Genomic DNA, 20,920 nt, shown 5'->3' with positions numbered 1-20,920 from the left:
CCACCGGAGGTCCCTTTCCACAAAAGAAAGGAGGGGCCGACTTACAAAGTTCACGGGTACAGCCCACTTCACTGCTCTGAACCGCACCGTGAACACACAGCTGGGGAGCGGGTGGAAACCGCCAGACTCCTGAGGCGCTGCCCCGCTCTTCCCTCTTGGAGAGGGACCTCAGTGGTCACCTTCAGACTGATCATGAATTCAGTTTCACAGAAGAATCTGGAGACAAAGCAGAGCAGCAGTGTTGCTCAACGCCCTGTTTATTCTGCACACAAGGTTCAGGAGGCAGGGGCACAGTGTGCAGGCTGGGGGCACGAGGTGGCCACATCACACAGCAGGCTGCCACTGCCGTGCTGACCAACTGGCGCTGGTGAGCACAGTGAGAAGGACTACCATCAGTCGCCTGGCCCCTTGGGGCAGGCATTCTAATCCTTAAGAACCAGGGGCGCCTTCACCTGGTCAGCCACCTCCTTGCCCATGAGCGCGTCCACGATGGCAAGGGCGAACTCAAAGCTGGTCCCAGGCCCACGGCTGGTGAGGATCAGGCCATCCTGCTCCACGCGGCTCTCTGAATAGCTGTAGTGACCTGCCAGGTGGGAACGGCAAGGATGCATCTTTAAAGAGCTTGGGGGGAGGCATGACAGTGACTACTGGGTAGCTATCAGCGCCCTGTCACAGCACGCCACAGGTCTCACATAAAGCCAGACAGAAACAAGGCCTCCCGCTGGCTGGCTGAGGGGCTCCCGAGCTCTCAGAAGGGCCTCCCAGAACTCCAAATTGTGGCACACAAGGCCCTCTGAGGTTTGGCCTCCGCAGAGACTGGAGTGCAGGGAAAAGACCCTGTTTCAAGGGAGAGCTGGCAAGGGCTGCACCAGGCAGAGGTGCGGGGGAGTAAGGGGAGAAGGTGGGAGACGGAGGCCCAGAGATAAATGCTCAGAACTCGGTGAAGGGGCTGCAGGTGGACAGGCATCCAGGGTGACTGCGGCTGTCTCTTGGGTGGCGGTGACCCCACTTAAGTAATTTGCAGACACAGAGGGCCACTAGAGGGAGGGGAGGAGTCAAAGTAGACAAGAACCTCCGTGAAGGATGAGAGCAGGGCTGCGCCCCCCCCACCCAACTCAGCACAGCATGGCTCAGGCACCTGTGCAGCCGGGGCACGGCTGCACCTTGTTCCTGTTTCTGGTCTTGACGCCACCAAAGCAGCAGCTCAGGAAGCGCTGGCTTAACAAATACGAAAAATGCAGCAGTGCCTCCCCTTAAAGTAGAACCCCCATGTGTCAGTGGCTGTCTCGAGCTTTTCAAGGTGGGTTAACAGCGCCTGCAGGAATCTACACCTTACTATCATTAAAAATCAGGTCCCCAGGCCTGGGGTGGTAGCGCAGTGGTAGACTTGCCTAGAGTGTATGAGGCACTGGGTTTGAATCACAGCACCACATAAAAATAAACAAAGGTCCACTAAGCAAAGTTTTTTTTTAAAAAGTTACCCACCAAAATAACAAGAGCACGGGGGAATCTCCCATCTACACTACTGTGGAGGAAACAAGGGCCCCTAGTGAAGGGAAAGGTTCTCATGACTAAACCCATTTACTGCTGGCTCAACCAGGCCAGGGTGGTCTAAAATGCAAAGCTAGAGAACCAGAGGGGCTGGCTGTCCAGACCTGTGATGTGCCACCCGGCCTGGAGGGTACAGCAAGCAAGAGGACCGGCAGCGACACCTGCCTGGGCCGCGGGGTGCATATGAGCTCACTGCCACCCCAGCCAGGGAAGATGCTACTGCTACTCTCAGGTGACAGATGAGGAAACCGAGGCTCAGAGAAATTAAAGACCCCACCTACGGTCCCAACTGAGTGAGGCCACCCATCAGAAAGCTGCCGGCGGCCCACAGGTGACCACTGGAGCTTACCAACACAAAGGCCACCTGGGACAAAAAATGAATCACTGAAGTTACAACTCGCTTGTTCAACACCTGACAAGCTGAGAGCCTCTGGACTGGACAGCTCCCCTGGGGAAACCTCACTGCCCCACCAAGTGCACCATGAGGCCAAGTCAAGGCCTCCCACAGAGCAGTGCCCAAGATGCCTGTGGCTGCTCCTCTCAGAGCACTAGGCCTGGCTCAGATGTCACATGCTTCCTCCTGACGGGACTCACTAACTTCAGTGCCTGGTAACTTAAACACGCAGAGCCTTTCTGCCACAGAGGAGGGATGGGCAGAGGGCAAAACCTCGCCTGAGCAGCAGGAGGATGGCAGCTGCCTTGCCTGGTCCTGGGTATCAGAAGGTTCATCAAGAGGAGGCTGTGAGCCTCACAGCCTGCTCCCTGCCACCCCCAGCAAGAACATAGAGGCAAAGGGCGTGGGCGAGGCGGGCGAAGTACCTGCTCTGGCTCCTTCCACCCTCTGAAATCTTTCCACTACTTCCAAGTAAATCAAACGCCTCCATTTATTTATTTATTTTTTTTAGAGAGATAATTTTTTAATATTTATTTTTTTTTTAGTTTTTGGCGGACACAACATCTTTGTATGTGGTGCTGAGGATTGAACCCGGGCCGCACGCATGCCAGGTGAGCGCGCTACCGCTTGAGCCACATCCCCAGCCCAAACTCCTCCATTTAAATGCCCAAAGCCAAAGCTTTAAAAAAAAAAAAAAAAAAGTTTTCATGCAGATGATATTACTCCCAACTTAACATCTAACTAACAAAAAGTCACCAATTTTTTAAAAAAATACATAATAACAGAGTATGGTGGTACACATCTATAATCCCAGCAGCTTGGGAGGCTGAGGCAGGAGGATTGTGGGTTCAAAGCCAATCTCAGCAACTTAGCAAGACCCTGTCTCTAAATATAAAATGCGAGAAAGGGCTGGGGATGTGGCTCAGTGGTTGAGTGGCCCTGAGTTCAATCCCTGGTACCAAAAAGAAAAGAAAAAGATAAGATGATGAAAGTAAGTGCCCAACTATTATTTAGAAAAGAAATAGGTCACCAAAGAAGCAGGCCATGCTGCCAAGGAAGCAGGCACTCTGGGAGAAAAAAGCAAGGTTCATTTTGCTGTGCACTGTGGGTAAATGGCACGTTCTAAACTATGGCCAGGGTTGTAACTGTACCCTAGGCTGCTGGAAAAGCATTCATAAAAACACAACCTCAGCATGTCTCATAACCACCTTCTGTCTGTGACAGCAGAGACCCAGAGCCCTGCCTCTGCAGCCCCAGGTGAGCACAGCTCCCGTGACACAGCTGCAGAGGACCAAGGCCATCCGCCTCAGCCCAGAACACCCCATTCTAGCTGCAGATGGTGCTAATAAGTTTTCTGAGGTCTTTTTGTATATGAAAACATAAGCATATACTTACTCCCATTCATCATTTTGTCTTTAGCAAGTGGGTGTGTTGTAACTTTACTTCCAAAACCTATTTCATGAGCCAAAAGAGCCGTAGGACCTAAAAATAAGATTAATAAAAACTTGAGGGCGACGAAGGAAAATCATACTTTGATATTCTAACAGCAAATGTATTCTTCAAAATTAAAAGCTCTTACATAAAACAGAGTTGTGGTTCTGAAATTAAACACTTCTTAGTAGGAGAGGTAAAGTACACTCTGAATAAATTATTTGCTGAGCACATGGGGCAAAATACACAAATCTAAAACACTTCAATAACGACTTAATCAAAAAGATTTACCCTGACACCTGTGAAGCACAGGCAGGCTAACAGAATGTGCCCAGGGACCCAATGCACCACGAGTACAAAGGTGGGGGAGACCACCTTGCGTCTACTTCCTGCCTTACTCTTGGCAAAAAGAAAGATCTAGTTACACATTAAGGGCATCCAGTACCCTCTGGACTTCTGGACTTTGTTGCTGTTTTATTTTTCTACCTGAAAGTGAAAAACAGAGAATTAATGTTCATTTATCCCTCTAGCCATCTACATACTCAGGCGGTAAGAAGAGCACACTGCCCTGCCTGGAAGGAAACAACTGTGAAATGCTAACTCTTAAATATGAAGGCACGAGAGCTTCTTAAAACTACTAGGCAGGGGGCTGGGGATGTAGCTCAGTTGGTAGAGTGCCTGCCTCGCAATGCACAAGGCTCTGGGTTCAATCCCCAGCACCACCAAAAAAGAAAAAACTAGTTATGTAAAGAACCATGCAGAAATGTCACCATGTGAAATCACGTACCCTGCTCTTAAGATAAAGCCTGAAAATATATAGGCACTAGCCAGAGATCTCTACCCAGAGTTCACTGGAAATGGTCAACTTTAGCAATTGCCCTAAGTCATGACCAGGTAGCTCAGCGGAAGCACTGGCCCTGCATGCACAGGGCTTCAGGGGCAGTCCCCAGCCTTACCACCTTACCTTCAAACTTTTTTAAAGAAAAGTTTTTACTATACTTTTTGTTTTCTAAGTCTCACACAAAATTCTAAGGCCCCAGGTCTCCCCTGGATGAGAGGACCCCGGCCTCCTGCAGGCTCACACAGGTGCACCTTCCTGGCAACAGCAATTCTACACAGCAGGCCACACCGAGCACAGCTGCCACATACAGCAAGCCAAGGAAACCGATTCCGGGGCTTTCTGCCTGTGTCAGCTTCAAACCAAGTCCTCATCAAGTCCTTAAATCAAAAGCCTCAAACACGCCTCTTTCCACCCTAACTTATTCTACACACAAGACAACTACTACAACCACTGTGGTAGCCAAATTTAAAAGTCTATGAAAATGGAATAACTATCTCCCAACTTTCACTGAACAAACACCAGCATGTCATGAACCACCACTCTTCAGTTTTTATTTGGTAAGATCTGAAGAACTAAGAAACCCTACACGAGCTGATATTTTCAAGCAGGCTTCAGTGAGGACAGCAGCAAGGCGAGACCAGCAGTCCTTAGGCTGCTCCTTGGGGCAGGGTTAAAAGCCTATGCAACTGTGGACACAGGACTTTACTGATGCCTGGTCATGAAGCTCAGAGCTGCTTTCTGTGGCCTAGGAATCCTGCTTGGAAAATTAAAGGAGATATTTGTTATTCTTACTACTTGAGCCTCTGGTGGATGAAAGTGCTGCCAGTCTCCCCTCCAGATTTGCTCTGAGCAAGGACCTGAGGGTGGAGCCAGCAGAATCCTCGTCCCACAGCACCATCAGGTGGAGACTTACAGGAACAACATCCTGGCCAACTCCCTGAGCATCCTTCCATGCTCATAGTAAAGCTCATTTTATCTTCTTCTCAAGAAAGCCTCCCTTCCAATTTCTCTTTCTCATTTACTATCAGGGACTGACCTAATGTTCTTTCAGTTCAAAAGCAGTTCCCACATTCTAACTGCCACATTCCAAAAGAATCTTCTATTTATTTGCTGATTTAAACAGGGAAATCTCAACCAGACACAGCAGTGCACGCCTGTAATCCCAGCTACTGGGGAGGCTGAGGCAGGAGGTTGGCAAGATCAAGGCCAGCCTGCTCAACTTAGCAAGACCCTGTCTCAAAATAAAAAATTTTAAAAAAAGGGCTGGAGTGTGGCTCAGTGGTAGAGCACCCTGGGCAATCCTTAGACCCACAAAACCAAAACATCAGCCCCCTCCTGCCACCCTCTGCTGTCCCATCGTCCCCATCCACATAATCACTGCAACATCCACTGCTCACCACCTGTCTCTCTGTGCCCCCACTTTGCACACAGTACAGAGATGGTGGTACTGGATGTTGAACAGGATAAACACACTGCTAGTGTAGTTTACTTTTTTAAAGTCGATTACTGTAGGGCCCATACTCCTGGCATGGTAGTCAAGCTTATCCCAGCACAAGACAGTGAGCTACATGAGGCTGGTAATTTTGCTACCTCCATGACACTGCAGGACTAAAGGTCATGTGGTTTTGCTTTTAGCAGAGTAATAAGGAAACAAATCCAGGCAGACTCTCACTTTATTCTTTTGGTCAAAGCACCTGAGAATGAGGCTAGCTTCCCAGCAGCAGAGCAGTCAGAGACCAAACTAATAGGACCCATGACATATTTCCCAGGAGGGAGCAGCTGCTTGGGACACAGTGACTATGGGCCTTTGGAGAAGCCCTTCTGACCCGGGGCAGGCGGCAAGAGGCCAGCGCACCGGGGAACCCAAGGGCAAGGTCAGCCAGGGCAGGGGCCTCAGTCGTCCCTCCCAGTCTCTAGACGGCAGCTTTCAAGCACTGGAGGTCTTAGGACACCTTCAGTTTGTTTGTGGGTCACACTACTCATTGTGTGCCATGTTAGAAATTAAAACCGGGATTTTTAGGGGATGCTGGGGATGGAACCCAGGGATTCAGGCATGCAAAGAGGTGCCCTATCCTTGAACTATACCCAAACTGGGAGATTTTAAAAGCATGAGAAGAAATTCACAGACAACAGTGCCCTGCCCAAATGACAGCTCTGACAACCTCTGATGCCACTCCTGTGTGAGAGCAGAAAAAGCAAGTGACATCCCCAGGGTCTGCTCTCACCTGCCTGCCCTCTGGAGGAAAATGAGCACAGTGCTGGGGCACAGAGTCCCTGCTGCAACCTCTTTAAAAGGCCTAACATACTGAACAAACACCAGCATGTCACTTTTACCAAACCACCCACCATGCTGCATTTATTCACTGGCTCTTCTGAGACACACTTCACGAAGACCCACAGCAGGAAGGGCACTGACCAGGGACACACACTCAACAGCAGGACAGCATCTGACCTTAAAGCAACAGAATGCACTTGCAATGACACAGATGACAGAATACTGCTACAAAGCCTCAAAGATGGAGGGACAACTACAAAGCACTAAAAGATTTTGTTCTCAATTATGTGGCAGATGATGCGGGGGCCCAAGACCACCTGACAGAGAGATTTAGGAAACACCCGGGACACAGGCTGCAAGCACCCTGGCTTACAAGCCTGCAGGGCAAGCTCAGGGCAGAGCTGCGGTGTTTATGTCTGAGAGATTCTTGCTGACTGTGCTGGCAGGAAGATCTGCTGTGACAAGCTGTTCACTGAATTCCATCGGCCTTGTTTTCCTCTGAGGTCAACCGAACACAGAAAACAGTAAGTTGCACAGAATGCAGACCAAGGGTACAGAAAAGACTGAGCAGACAACTGGACTCTGCTGAAAGGACATGACTTCATGCCACCCAAACCAGGCACACCAGGATGGAAGCCTTCAAGCCTTCTCCCCCTGCGCTGCTGGGGCACATTACCTGCACAGATGGCGGCTATGAGGCCCTTCCTGCTCTCCTGCTCCTTCAGGATCTCCTTCACAGCAGCAGACTGTCAAAGAAAACCAAAGACAGCCAGCTATGATTAGGCTGCAAACCAGTCTCTCGCCAGGAATCTTTGGCCAAATTTGATTTTAGCTTCAACCACAAGAGCTTCAATCTATTTCCCCAAAATATCTCTAAATCATTAATATGAAAATTATCAAATTCATATCATACCTATATTCTTACCCCAGTCAAGGCATTTGTCTTAAAAGAAAAGCATCTCTCTTTGCTTAAAGACGACAGGAGAAAGCACTGTCTCCTGGCACATATGACCCCTGTGGTTCTGTTCTCCATGGAGAAAGAGGCAGAGGGGCGTGGGGGTCTTCAGACGGCAGAGTGAGGACAGACCGACCAGGAGACCTCCCTAATGTCCACTGCGCCTCTTCCAGTCTTTCTGTACGCCCCACCCCTGCCTGCTTACCTGCCCCTCCCATCTCTTCTTCCCTGGTCACTCCTCACACAAGACTTAAAATGAAGAGGCTGTGGACCCCCCTGAAGCCATTCTCATTCATGCTGGCACCTCTAGTCCCCACAACCTCCCTCAACTGTGACTGCTGAGCAGATGGCTGGCCTCCCAGCTTCCTGTGTCAGCCTTCACAATATCAGAGCACTCTTCTGCATCTGGGGAAACACACATGCTCTTACTGTGGACTGTGGGTGCCTCTCTTCATAGTAACTGACCACTGGCTCAGCTCTTTTTCATACAAAAGCTATTAGAATATTTTTTAAAATAAAAATAAGTTTATATAAGTTTATAATACCATTTGGTTAATTTTAGTTGTTTTTCTTTCTTTCACAACCTTCTCCCTAAAATATCCAAATAACAAACTGCACAGAACACAAGTAGATGCTGAAATGCCTGCTTTAGACCCCACCCTGTCCAGCCTTTGGAGGTGTATGAGTAAATTTGAGCTTTTACCTCAGATAAATTCTGTGCACCCAGATTACCTCCTGGCAGAACCACCACATCATATGGTCCCTGTAATAGTTCGAAAAATTTTAAAAAGAACATTTTATTTCAAATATATAATTAAAGTGACAATCGAATAACCCGTTTGTCTTTTAAATGTGGATACAAATAAAGCATGGGAGATAATCTAAGCATCTGTCAAAAGAAAAATAGTTAGGGGCTGGGGTGTAGCTCAGCAATACAGCACACATGAGGCCCTGGTTCAATCTCCAAAACCACCCCCAAAAAGAACTTAAATAAGTCATGCTGAGTTCCTATGATGGGATGTTTCTAACTAGCAAAAAAAATATGCAGAATATATGAACAGAGTAACATAAAAGGATGTCCACGTGGCAGAGCAGCAGCTCCAGGTAACTGCACTCTTGTAAGAGACCAGGGTGCCCGAGCTGAAGGAGAACAATGGTTTGAGCCCAGCTGGGCTACACAGCGAGGCTGTCACACACACAGACCAAAGTATAAACAGCACACATACCCAGATGCACGTTATGCGAGCCCACAAGCCACACACACATCCCCCAGCTGAGTGTATACAGATATCAGAGAGGCACAGCCACTAAAGGAGAGCAGAGTGGGGGACGGAGGGAGAATGAGAAAGGGACACTCAGCACTTCAACTTTATATATGTCTCCTCAGATGAATCGTCCTTTGTTTTTTCACCATGCTGGGGATTGAACCCAGGACCTTGCTTTGCCAAACACATGCTCTGCCAAACCACATCCCAGCCCTGAATTATTATTTGAGAAGAATGTATGTAACAATTTTATGTATGTATATACGTATGTTTTGTGTGTATATATGTATATATGTTTTGGTACCAGGGATTGAAGGGTATTCAACCACTGAGCCACATTCCTGCCTTTTTTGTATAGTTTATTTTGATACAGGGTCTCACTAAATTGCTGAGGCTGGCTTTGAACTCTTGATCCTCCTGCCTAGCTTCCTGAGCCACTGGGATTACAGGTGTGCACCACCACCACATCCTGCTTATGGAGCAATTTTAAAAGCAAATACTAAATAAAAAATACAGGAAAAAATATTTTTAATTTTATGAAAAATGGAACTTAGTGGGGAAAAGAGAAAAATGACACAATATTTTAGCTTCCTAAACACCAAAACGTCTTAGAAAACTGAATAATCTCAAGCCATGGGGAGTGATGTTGACCAAATTTTATTATTACATTGTGTGCATATAAAAATATGTAATAACAAATACCATCAATCTGTACAACTATAATGCACCAATACAAAATGTGGAGAAAAAGAATAAAAAAAACAAAACCCTCATGTTTGCTGAAATTACAAAATGGAAATTGCATTAACAATAAAGTAGTTAAAAATCTTAGTCATTAAATTACAAAATGAAAGTTTGGTACCAGGGATTGAAGGGTACTCAACCACTGAGCCACATTCCTGCCTTTTTTTGTATAGTTTATTTTGATACAGGGTCTCACTAAATTGCTAAGGCTGGCTTTGAACTCTTGATCCTCCTGCCTAGCTTCCTGAGTAGTGTGACATCTACTTTTTAGAATTACTTTTTAATATCATAAATATCTGACTTGTTTTAAACAAAGCAAAAACTCAAAAAACTAAATGGAAGTGAAGTACCTAATTTCTTTCACTCTTTAGAATTTAACTAAATGAATACTTACAAAGCTAACTGCTGATCTAAAATACTCAAGACACCACAGGACAAAATAGAAAAGAGGAATCTTTTTTTTTCCTCTTCTATTTCTCATTTTAACAGGATAAAAAAAAGAACTTGCATATATTAACAATGTTCCAATTCTCCCACAAGCCACCCATGAAATATTCGCTGTGTGAGGACGACTCACATGGGGAACTCTGCTTGGGTTCTGGCAGAGCACAACCATAGTGAGCTCGGTCTGCCCCCTTTCTGCCACTGTCCCCTTGAGTATGGCACAGCCCACCTCTCGTCCCCTGACACGCCCATCTGAACCTGTGGCAAGGTGGGCAAGAGTTTCTGAGACAAGGGACCCAGCTTTCCCTAAGATAACCAGGAGAGCCTGTCACCCTCAAGGTGAGGACCATCCTTCTAAAGGTACTACAAAAGCGAGGATCTTAGTAGAATCATCCACCCTGTAAGCCAACCATTCTGCACAAGCTGTTTCATCTGAGATGAATCAAACAACTGAGAAGCAGCTTTAAATGAAAACGGAGAACATCATGTAAGTGAAATAAGCCAGACTTGGAAAGTCACGGGTGAAATGTTGCCTCTCATGTGCGGAAGCTGGAGCAGAGTAAGGAAAGAAGGCAGTAGGGGAGCAAGTAGGCTGTCACCAAGACCCAGGGAGGTCAGCAGAGCAGGAGGAGGAGAGTGAGAGGCAGGGAGGAAGAGAAAGAAATACGGGACGGATCTAACAGAACAAAGTCGTACACACACATAAATACACCAAATGGAATTTCCTCTTCATGTACATGTAGAAAGAAACAATCAAAACTGAAGAGCGAAAGGGAGCGCTATAGAATAGAGGAGGAAGAGCGGGGAAGGGAAGGGGGAGGAAAAGCGGGGGAGGGGGGACTGACACAGAATTCCTCCTATGTATAATTTTGTTAAAGGAACCCAAATACTATGTATCACAAACAAACAGCTTTAGAAAAAGGACAAAAAGAGGCTTCCACCCGCCTCCGCCTTTGCACCCATTCACTCATCCACACACCACCCTCCCACCTCCTGGACACAAAAGCAGTATCTACAACTGCCAGGTTCTTAGTACAGCAGAAAGGTGATACCCCCAAGTTTGGTGGAGAATATTTCCAAGGAAAAAAATTTCCTTAAAATAAGTCTATTCTAACAATGACCTTATATATAATTAAAAGACATTTCAAGAAACTAACATAGAAGCCATATGAAGGAATAATTTCATGTACAGAAAACAAACCTGCTTTTGTGCATCTTCAAGACTGGCATCAGGACAAATGACAACATCACGGCTACACTGTACTGGGTCTTTTCCAGACAGACCTGCAACCGTGACCTTAATCTAAGAGAAAGACATCATATTTAAGAATGCTGAGACATAAACTTAAGAGTAACATTTTCACATCTTTCCTGGGTTTTAAAATAACTTGACAGTAAATGTTGCAAGAAAACCATACTGAATGTAAGCTATTACACTGATTATGTATTTAATAACTAGGTCAGTTGTGGTTTGCCTGGGACAACCCCAACTTATAGCCACTGTCCTGGCACCTCGTCTGGCTAGAAAATCCTTTCTCCCACAAGTGATCTGATTCAGGAGATAAATTTCATGATCATTCTATTAATAACCCATCTTGCAAGGTTCCCGTTGCATTTAAACCTCATAGCATTTTTATAAGGTAGAAATGCAAGTTAAAAAATAAAATACCACGTTATTTTGCAAAAACTTAAAAAGCTAACAATACAAAGAGTTGATACTAGGAAAAAAATGGGCATTTTTCTACCCTGCTGGTGGGACTACAGACTGGTACACTGGAGAGCAACTTGGCAAAACCTATGACGATGACGCGGGTTTTCCCTGGGCCTAGCAATTCCATTTTTAGGTGCAGAGTCTGAAAAGCCTTCCCCACATTTGCACGAACCAATAAGTAAGTATAGTATGTACCACAGCATTGCAAGGCTGGACGCAGAAGAATGGACAGGTTGTGGCACATTCACATAGTGCAATATTAACAAGCAACACCAAATGAATAAGCTGGATTTTCAATTTTGGAACCAGAAAAGTATACAGTAAACAGACTACAAGGCCAGACTGCATGGGTCTACCACCTGGCTCCTCTATTTAAAACTCTGTAACTTGGGCACACTTCGTCTCTGTTCCTCAGTTTCTTCAACAGTAAAATGGGTTGCAATGCCTAACAGTTCTTATTAAGGTGTATATAAGTAAATGCCTTGCATGAAGTCTGGCACACTGACAATAGTCTGGAAGTGACCTTACAATGCAGAACCTTAAATATATATATATATATATATATATATATATATATATATATATATACACACACACATATATATATATATATATTTTTTTTTTTTAGTTGTAGATGGACACAATACATTTATTTACTTATTTTTATGTGGTGCTGAGGTTTGCACCCAGTGCCTGACACATTAGATAAGCACTCTACCACTGAGCTACAACCCCAGCTCTTTAAGTATGTTTTTTTAAAGCAACTGTTCTTTAAGAAATGGGTCCAAGGCTGTGCATTTTGGCACATGCCTATAGTCCTAGATACTCAAGACTGAGGTAGGAGGACTGCTTGAGCCCAGAAGTTCAGGGCCAGCCTGCACAGAGTAGCCACACTGTCTCTCAAAAAGAAGAAAGAAATGGGTCTGAAAGAAATAAGGCAAGATGTTAATAAGTATTAAACATGGGCAGTGAATAAACAGATATTTGTTATTATGTAATCACTGTATTTTTGAACATATTTTAAATATTTCATGAAGTACTTTGGGTTTCACTCTATTCAATGTCTTTAAAAATCCAAACCTTTTGACAAGGACTAGTAAACAGCACTTACCCCAGCTCTTCTCATGACATCCACAGGGATGACGGTCTCCATCTCCTCTGCTCCTTTGGCCAGGATGACCAGGGCTCTTTTTGAAGCCATTTTGATGTTGTTTTAACACCTTAAAAATTTAAAAAAAAAAAAAATTGTCAAAAAACTTTCACTACAACCCTATAATAGCCAAAATATTTAAGTTAAGGAACATTTTAAAGCACACTAAGTATCTCCTAGGGAAATTATTTTGGTATTTTTTTTAAAAAAGCATTTTGGTTAATAATCTACATAGTAGTTTCAGTTGCTCTGTTTCTGAGCTGAAGACAGAGAGAGATTGCTAATGTGTGTTTGATTTTCCTTTACCAAGTTTTCCTTTTCTTTCTATTTATTTTTGTGGTACTGGAGAATTAACTCAGGAGTGCAGTGTTTTACCACTGAGCTATAGACATGGCAACCTGACCCCCACTTTTTTTTTTTAATTTTGAAAGAGTGTCTACTTAAGTTGCCAGGCTGGCCTTGAACTTGGGATCCTCCGGCTCAGCCTCCCTAGTATTATACAGACGTGCACTACATGGGCAGGCTCTTTATCACGTTTTCTTAAACCTGATTTCTAATATGTTGAATATGAAGTTTTCTAAAACACGAATGTGGGTCTTGTCTTGCACTTGGCACAATGCAGTTCCTCAAGTACTGTTTCACAAAACACAACCGCACTGATTATCAACGGCAAAAAATGGGAACACAGTTTTGGCAACTAGCCTGCAAGAGCTTTGGAGAGGATTTTTTATATATTTTTTATTATTATTATTATTATTTTAAGTTCCAATAAGAAAAGCAAAAGCTCCGGGGAGGGGCATCAGCTGGCAGGGTCACAAGCGTGCACACGGTTCTCAGCCTGAGGAACGCGCACCGCTACCTGGAGCGCGGGGCTCTCGCGGCGGGCAAAGGCCAGCCGCCCGCGCTCCGCGACCGTAACCTACACACTTCCACATGCGCACGCCCTGTTCGCCCCCACCCGGCACCGCGGCGCCCCAGGCCCGCCCGGCTCCCCGCAGGCGCTGGTCCGCAACCCGCTATCCTTCCCACCGTGGAAGGCCTCGACGCGGTCGGCAGCTCCGCGACGCCTGGGCCACTCACCCCGCGGAGCGAAGGCTGCTCACCCCAGCACGCACGCGCCGCGGGCCCTCGGCGCTGCACTGCGCAAACTCGCGCCGCTCACGTCAGTGCGTCACGTCCGGCGGAGCTCGCTCGGCGAGCAGCTGGGGAGCCTGCCTTCGCACCCGGCGCCCCGCGCGGGCCGGGCCGCTCTCCGCCGCTGGGCAGGTCGCCTTCCCTCTGTGCACGCACGTCGGCCTGGCTCCTCTCTCCTTTTTCTGCCGGGACTCTTCCCGGGTTGTCCCCCTGCGCTTCGCCGCCGGTCCCGGGCGGCTCTGTCATTTCATGGGCAGTTTCTCTCCACGCTGTTAAAAGCCCTGCTGCCGCCGCCGCCGAGCCTACGGGATTAGAGGGATGCCAAGCAAAGAAGTCGATAAATACGTAGTGGGTAGTTTGTTTACAGGACCTAATTTTAAGTTTTTGGATATTAATGCTTTTACCACTTTCAAACCAAGATGATGAAGATGACATTCCTGTCCTCATCCAGTTCCATCGCTTTTCCCTCCGGGTGACAGCGTTGTTAGCTTCCTGTACATCTTCTCATGCAAGCACATATATGCTGTCAGTACTGTTATTTTCCTTCTTCCTCGCATAAAAATGTTGTTCGTTGTGTACTTTGTTCTTCACTTCCCCTTACACACAGTTACATCTATTGCATGAACGTCGTGGAAATCCTTTCATATAAAAAACACCCGGCCCATGCTATGCCATCGTGGGCATATTCCATAGTTTATTTGCCAGTGCCCCACTGATAACACGGGTTATTTCCAAACATTTTCTGTACAGATAGCACTGTATCGAATAACATTATACCCATGACCTACGTGTGCAAATATCACCAAGGTAAATTCCCAGCAGTGAATTTGCGCAACTCCATACAAGTACTGTATGAGTTCAAATAGTACTTAAATATGTCAGTGTTTTCAAGGTCTCCATTTAGACATTAATGGAGACCTTGAAATTATTATTAATTAATAGACATTAATGGAGACCTTGAAATTATTATTAATTAATAAATTAATTACATTTATTTTCAAAAAATAACATTTTATTTTTCGTTGTTAGTTTGCAAAGTGCTTTCATACATTTCACGTGCTCCTTACAGTGGTGGTGAGTTTTTTAATTACTAAAATTGTAAATAAAGTCATTTAAGCAACACTCCATACTTGTGCAAACACTTGAAACATCTTTGATCAGTTGATATTTTAAGAAGGAACTTTTGGAGTTCTGCAATGACTCCAACACTCCAACACCTTCGGCTATTGGAAGTAGGTAAAAGCTGTCCCCCTCCAGCTTTGAAAGAATGTGGGACACAGGAGTGACAGAGAGGGAAGCAAGTGGTCAGAGGGTTGTGCTTCAAGAAAGAAGGAAGGTTTTAAGTGGATGGAAGGAAACCAAAAGGCCTCAGGCTGTTGTGTTTCCATAGTAAGCTCTTCTTCCTTTTTTTTTTTTTTTAAATATACATTATTTTAGTTATAGAAGGACATAATACCCTTATTTTATTTATTTATTTACTTTTATGTGGCACTGAGGATTGAACCCAGTGCCTCACACATGCAAGGTAACTACTCTACCATTGAGCCACAGCCTCTCATAGTAAGCTCTTCATAAGACCTGCTGGTGGTCTGCTGCAGCAGGACACAGTGGCAACAGAGTAAAAATGGAAGCTGGGTAGGGTATCCCAGGCCTGTAATCCCAGTGGCTTGGGAAGCTGAGGCAGGAGGATCACGAGTTCAAAACCAGCTTCAGCAAAAAGCAAGGCGCAAAGCAACTCAGTGAGACCCTGTCTCTAAATAAAATACAAAATAGGATTGGGGATGTGGCTAAGTGGGCAAGTGCCCCTGTGTTCGTTCCCTGGTCCAGTAAAAATGGAAGGGGCAGACACACAGGAGTTAAACCCTCCTGAGACATCTGCATCAACAAGAATTGAAATGGATCTGAGTCAGCATTAATTTTTATCAAATTAATATATTGTACAGTTTTTAAAACTCAAATATCACTTATGATAGTATATTTTCAGAAATAGTCATTCTTTCCCCTTCTATCTGTGTGAATGTGCTTCCTTGACTTTTGGGTTTGGCCTTCTTTTTGATCAATGGATGTTAACAGAACAGATTGAAGCCTTCAAAGAACTGACCTGATCTCCAGGCCTGTGCTTTTGCACTTTTAAATTGTCATAGGAAAAGCTTTCCCCTGGGGAAATTGCTGCTGCCCCCTCAAAGGCAGGTTTCAGAACAAACACATGTGGAACAGAATTGCCTCAGCCAATGTGCACAGCTGGCAACCTGAGGCAAAGTCACTCCAGCCAGGTGGCAAACTATGGTAGCTGGGTTTTGCTACAGAGCAGTAATTCTCAAACTTAACTCTTGTACCCTCATCCCTGTTCCCCAGAGCCAAATATATAATTCAACTCCTTATTTATTCTGGTAATTATCTCAGAATTTAAAAATAGTATGCTAATATTTTCTTTCTCATTTACTAGCTTTAGACTATATATTGAATTTTTGGAAGGCACATCACAATTTTCATTTGACATATGTGAAGTCTGAGGTCTAGAAAGGTCCTGTAGTTTTGGTCAAATTCAGATATTCTGATGTCAGTTTTCACACTCTACCCACCATATGCTGTCAGAATTAATAATGTAACACCCAGGGCTCTCCATATTTCATACATATTGCTCATCACACATTTATAGCCAAAAATATTCAACCATTTACCAAAAAAGTATTACTAGTACTGGCAATGAAGACACCTCCTTGTTCAGTCCCCTATTTCCAGGTAGAACAGCCGCATCCCATCTACTACCTTTTTAACTCAACATTTGACATTTGCATTGTGGAAAGTACAAACTTTTAAAAAGTCTCCCTATTTTCAAGGAACTTAATTTCTTACAGCAGTTGCAACATTTAAGAAGATATGGTGTCCTGCCCCAGAGAGTTCTCAATCCAATAACGGAGAAGTGGCTCTGTCAGCAAGTCACCCATGGTCCTTCTCATCCTGGTTCCTGAACACTACCCCCACACACACCTGATCACCACAGCAGAAAGACTGCTCCAGTTATTTACTATCCACCCCCCCCACCCCATGGGTCCCTCTTATTTAGTCATCTCAACTAAATAATACTAACTCATCCCCTATTACTTCTTCGATAGCACTTATCACTCCTGCGTTTTGTCTGGTCTACTGTTCCGGTCGGTCTTCCAGGAGTTCTGGGAACTCCAGGAGCGGACCTCCCGTCTGGGCCACCGCTGCACCCTCGCAGCCGCGTACAGCAGGTGCTCGGTAACCACTGCAGAGCTTCGCCCTGATTGCGCCGTACATGATTGGCACTTCTCTTTACCACCATGGATTAAGGTGATTTCAACCAACTTCTTCCTATTCTAATCCCATTTCTCACGTCTAAGTCATTGGGCCACCAGGACATAGGCCACCGGGGCTGCAAGCAGACCTCTGGGCGTCAGAGACGAGTATGTTCAAATGCAGCCAGGCCAGGTGAGGGGCGCGCCAGGGAGGTCCGGCGAATTTCCCCGGCGAGCCCCCGAAAGGTTAGGGCGGCGACGCCGGAGAAGAGTGGGCGAGCCTGACATTTGAGGCCGCGCTGGGGCGACGCGGAAATTCTGACACCAGGGTCTGTGTGGGGTCCCGAGAACAGCTCCGCCTCAGCCCACCCGGTGTGAAAAGCCCCCCGAGCGTGGGCCACGAGCGACTCCCACGACGCGCCGGGCGCCGGAAGAGGCGAGAGGGCCCGCAGTGACGTAAGGCCCTCTTCCGTGGGCCATGGCCCCGGCGGCGCTCGGGATTGGCCGAGGCAGGCCGCAGGGGGCGGGGCGAGAGGGGGCGTGCCGATTGGGCGGGGCCTGCCTTGCGCCGCCGGATGAAGGCCTCCGGAAGGTCCCTTCCTTAGGGTTCCCGCGCGTGGGTTCTCGTCGCCTGGGGCTCGCGGTGCCCCCAGCTGTCCTGTGAACTTCCGGGGGCAGAGAGACCTGCAGGTGCGGGCCGCGGCCCCAGGGCGCCCGGGTTCGCGCGGCGGTGTAGCCTGACGCGCTAGCACCTCGCCGGTGGCCCTGGAAGTCTGCAGAGCCGCGTGAGAGCTGGGCTCCGCCTGGGGCGACAGCTGCCCCTCTGTTCACTCAGGGGGTTGGGAAACGCACTGCCAGGCCCGCAGGTTCTAGAACGAGAGAAAGGTCTACGGAGGGTTCCGTTAGCGTGGACGGCGGTGCCTGCCACAGGTGGTGAGGACCTAGTGAGATCCGTGTCAAACACCAGCCCCGGATGGAAACGCTGGTGCCTGCTCATTGTTTCCACTGTCCCTCCTCACTCTCAGTCTGCCTCCACGGTAATTTCAGATTCCAGTGTTTTGGAAACAGAATGATCTGGAGGCACACCAACATTTCTCTCAATAGGTAATCAGTATCCCCCCCAGACGTTCCCATATGAATCTGTCAAAACCTCTGGCTACTCCTGCCCCTGTCCCCTGACTGTATCCCCCAGGTCCCTTCCATATCTCAAAGCCCACCTACTTCAGAGCAGTGGCTACACTGAGGGTGAGAACAGAGTGTTTTGGTGACCTTTTGCATGATTATAGGACTGCGGAGCTGCTGTCTTCGGCAGTGACTCATATTCAGGGCATTAAAATCAGCAGTGGCAATGCCAGCCACATCGTCATTCTGCCACAGTGTGGTTCAAACACTTTTCTTATCTTCCAAATTCTTCTTACTCTTCCTCCTCACTCATTTTCTCTGTTCCTGTAATATACCCGGCACTTTGCCTCCTTCATATTTCCACAGAAGTAGTTCTGTCTACCCCGAATGACTTCTGCTTCTGTGTCAGCTCTTCAGTGTATTCTCCATCCTGCAAAACCTCATTATAGTGCCAGTCCCTCCAGGAAATTTCCTCTGTGTCCTCAAAGCACTTTGTCCTATAGTAATTGTGTCTGTGAGGCTGTGTGGCCTTATTTATGTAACATCTTCCTTTTTCCAAAAACTGTGAAAGCTGTTGGGATAGTGCCTCATCTCTATATGCCTTCCAGACAGTAAAACTCATTCAAGAAGAAGTTTTTATTGGCCTCTTTTGTGGTTTTGGCCAGGTTTACAACAGTGAACAAAGGATATCCCTTCTCATGGCACTTTTTCTCTGGGGGAAGATGGACAATAAACTCATACTCAAATAGATAAAAGTCATGTGTTGCCTAATGATGAGGTATGTTCTAAGAAATGCATTGTGAAGCAATTTTGTTGTGTAACTATCTATATTACATATACTTAAACATTATGATGACCATGAAGTCATTAAGCAATATGATTTTATTTGGGGGACCACGATGGTGTATGTGCTCTGTCATTGATCGAAATGTGATCATGCAGCTCATGACTCTATGTGCCAGGCAATAATATGTACTATGAAGGAGAGTAAAAGAGGGAAAGAGAAATAACAGGTGTGTATACACATGTGCATGCTTTTTTAGAGTGTGGCCGAAAACCACTTTTTTTTTTCCATGGAGGAAACCTGAATAAGTTGAGGGAACAAGTCATACAGAAAGTGGGGGGAGAGCCTGTTAGAAGACAGAAGAGCAAAGCACCGCCCCTGCAGCAGGAGTGTTTTTGGCATGAAGAACAGCAAGGAAGTCAGGAGTGGCAGGATGCAGAGTCGGGGAAGTAAACGGGTCAGATAGTGGCAGATGTGCATCAGACATTCCATAAATACTTACTGAATTCATTGTAGCAACAAGGGGTAAAGAGTAGTAATTTATTATTTTTTAAATTTTTATTTATTTATGTTGGTGTTGGGGATTGAACCAGCATGGCTACACGTGTGCGAAGCACGTGCTCTGCCACTGAGCTACACATCAGCTCCAGGGATAACTTAGTAATATGAAACTTGGAAATTGCTTAAGGTTGAATTTAACACCCTGTTGACTGACTCTCTCTCTCTCTCTCTCTCTCTCTCTCTCTCTCTCTCTCGGTGTGTGTGTGTATGTGTGTGTAAAGTATTTTTTTTAATATTTATTTTTTAGTTGTAATCGAACACAATTATCTCTATTTTATTTATTTATGTGGTTCTGGGAATCAAACCCAGGGCCTCTCACGTGCAAGGCGAGCACTCTACCGCCGAGCCACAACCCCAGCCCCTGTAAAGTATTATTTACAACTTACATGCAAGTACATTTGAACTCTGATTTAGTGTGACAACATTTTTTTTTTTTTTAGTTTTCGGTAGACACAACATCTTTATTTTATTTTATTTTTATGTGGTGCTGATGAGGATCAAATCCAGCGCCCTGCACATGCCAGGCGAGCGCACTACCGCTTGAGCCACATCCCCAGCCCAAGTGTGACAACATTTTAACTAAAAAACAAAAGAGCTTAATGAAAACAAATGGTTTTTGCAGTGATCATCTATTGTAATGGAAACTCAGGAAGACATAGATTTGAAGGAATAACTAGAATGATTTGTGCATGGAAGTATTTAGTAATGAAAAAGTTCAGGAGGAAACAAAATATGTCCCCTAATATCTTGCTTCTTATTTGGAAGAAGAATACTTGAATGTTGACAAAAGTTAAATTTTTAAAATAATCAGATAAATTTGGATATTAATTAATTTTAATGGTACTTTCCTTCCCAAGGGTTAAGGTGAATGCTAGGGATAGATGGCCTCAAAGTCAATATACTTCAGGATAGTTTCACTTTGAGGGGATGATGTTGCTTTGCAAGTTGTCACTTGTAGCCCAAAGAATATTTTTCCCCTTGGTGGTATTTGGCAATTGTCTTCATCAGAATTCAAAGTAAAAAATAGAAAACACTTGTTTACCTAATAGTTTTTGGCTACATGCCCTATCTATTATCTATCTATCTATCTATCTATCTATCTATCTATCTATCTACTTATTGGTGGGTGGCTAGGGATTGAACCCAGGGCCTTGCCTATGGTAAATGTACACTCTACTATTGAGTTATACCCCCAACCAAAAAGACTGTTTTTATGTCAGTCTAGCTCCCTCTAAGATGTGACTTCTATGAGACCATGGGCTCTGCCCTTCATCACATTTCTCAAAGGTTAAATT

At 45.7% G+C, this 20,920-nt stretch overlaps 1 protein-coding gene across 2 annotated transcripts; it reads right to left on the bottom strand.

The window, feature by feature from the left end:
• Window positions 1-239: 239 nt before the first annotated feature.
• Window positions 240-13,932, bottom strand: Park7 (Parkinsonism associated deglycase). Of its 2 annotated transcripts, none has more exons than XM_027947644.2 (7): window positions 13,842-13,932; window positions 12,723-12,831; window positions 11,102-11,203; window positions 8,151-8,210; window positions 7,169-7,238; window positions 3,341-3,427; window positions 240-583 (listed from the first exon to the last, which is right to left on the bottom strand). In XM_027947644.2, exons 2-7 carry the CDS (start codon window positions 12,810-12,812, stop codon window positions 423-425), a joined length of 570 nt encoding a protein of 189 aa, XP_027803445.2. In that variant the 5' UTR covers window positions 12,813-12,831; window positions 13,842-13,932; the 3' UTR covers window positions 240-422. The 2 variants fall into 2 exon arrangements, with proteins under 2 accessions (XP_027803445.2, XP_027803444.2); XM_027947643.2 differs by having other exon boundaries at window positions 13,791-13,889.
• Window positions 13,933-20,920: the final 6,988 nt, after the last annotated feature.

This window comes from Marmota flaviventris, chromosome 10, assembly GCF_047511675.1.
Source record: "Marmota flaviventris isolate mMarFla1 chromosome 10, mMarFla1.hap1, whole genome shotgun sequence".
Taxonomy (NCBI): Eukaryota; Metazoa; Chordata; class Mammalia; order Rodentia; family Sciuridae; genus Marmota; species Marmota flaviventris.
Note: the sequence above shows the minus strand (reverse complement) of the source record. Positions and strands in the feature narration are given on the sequence as shown.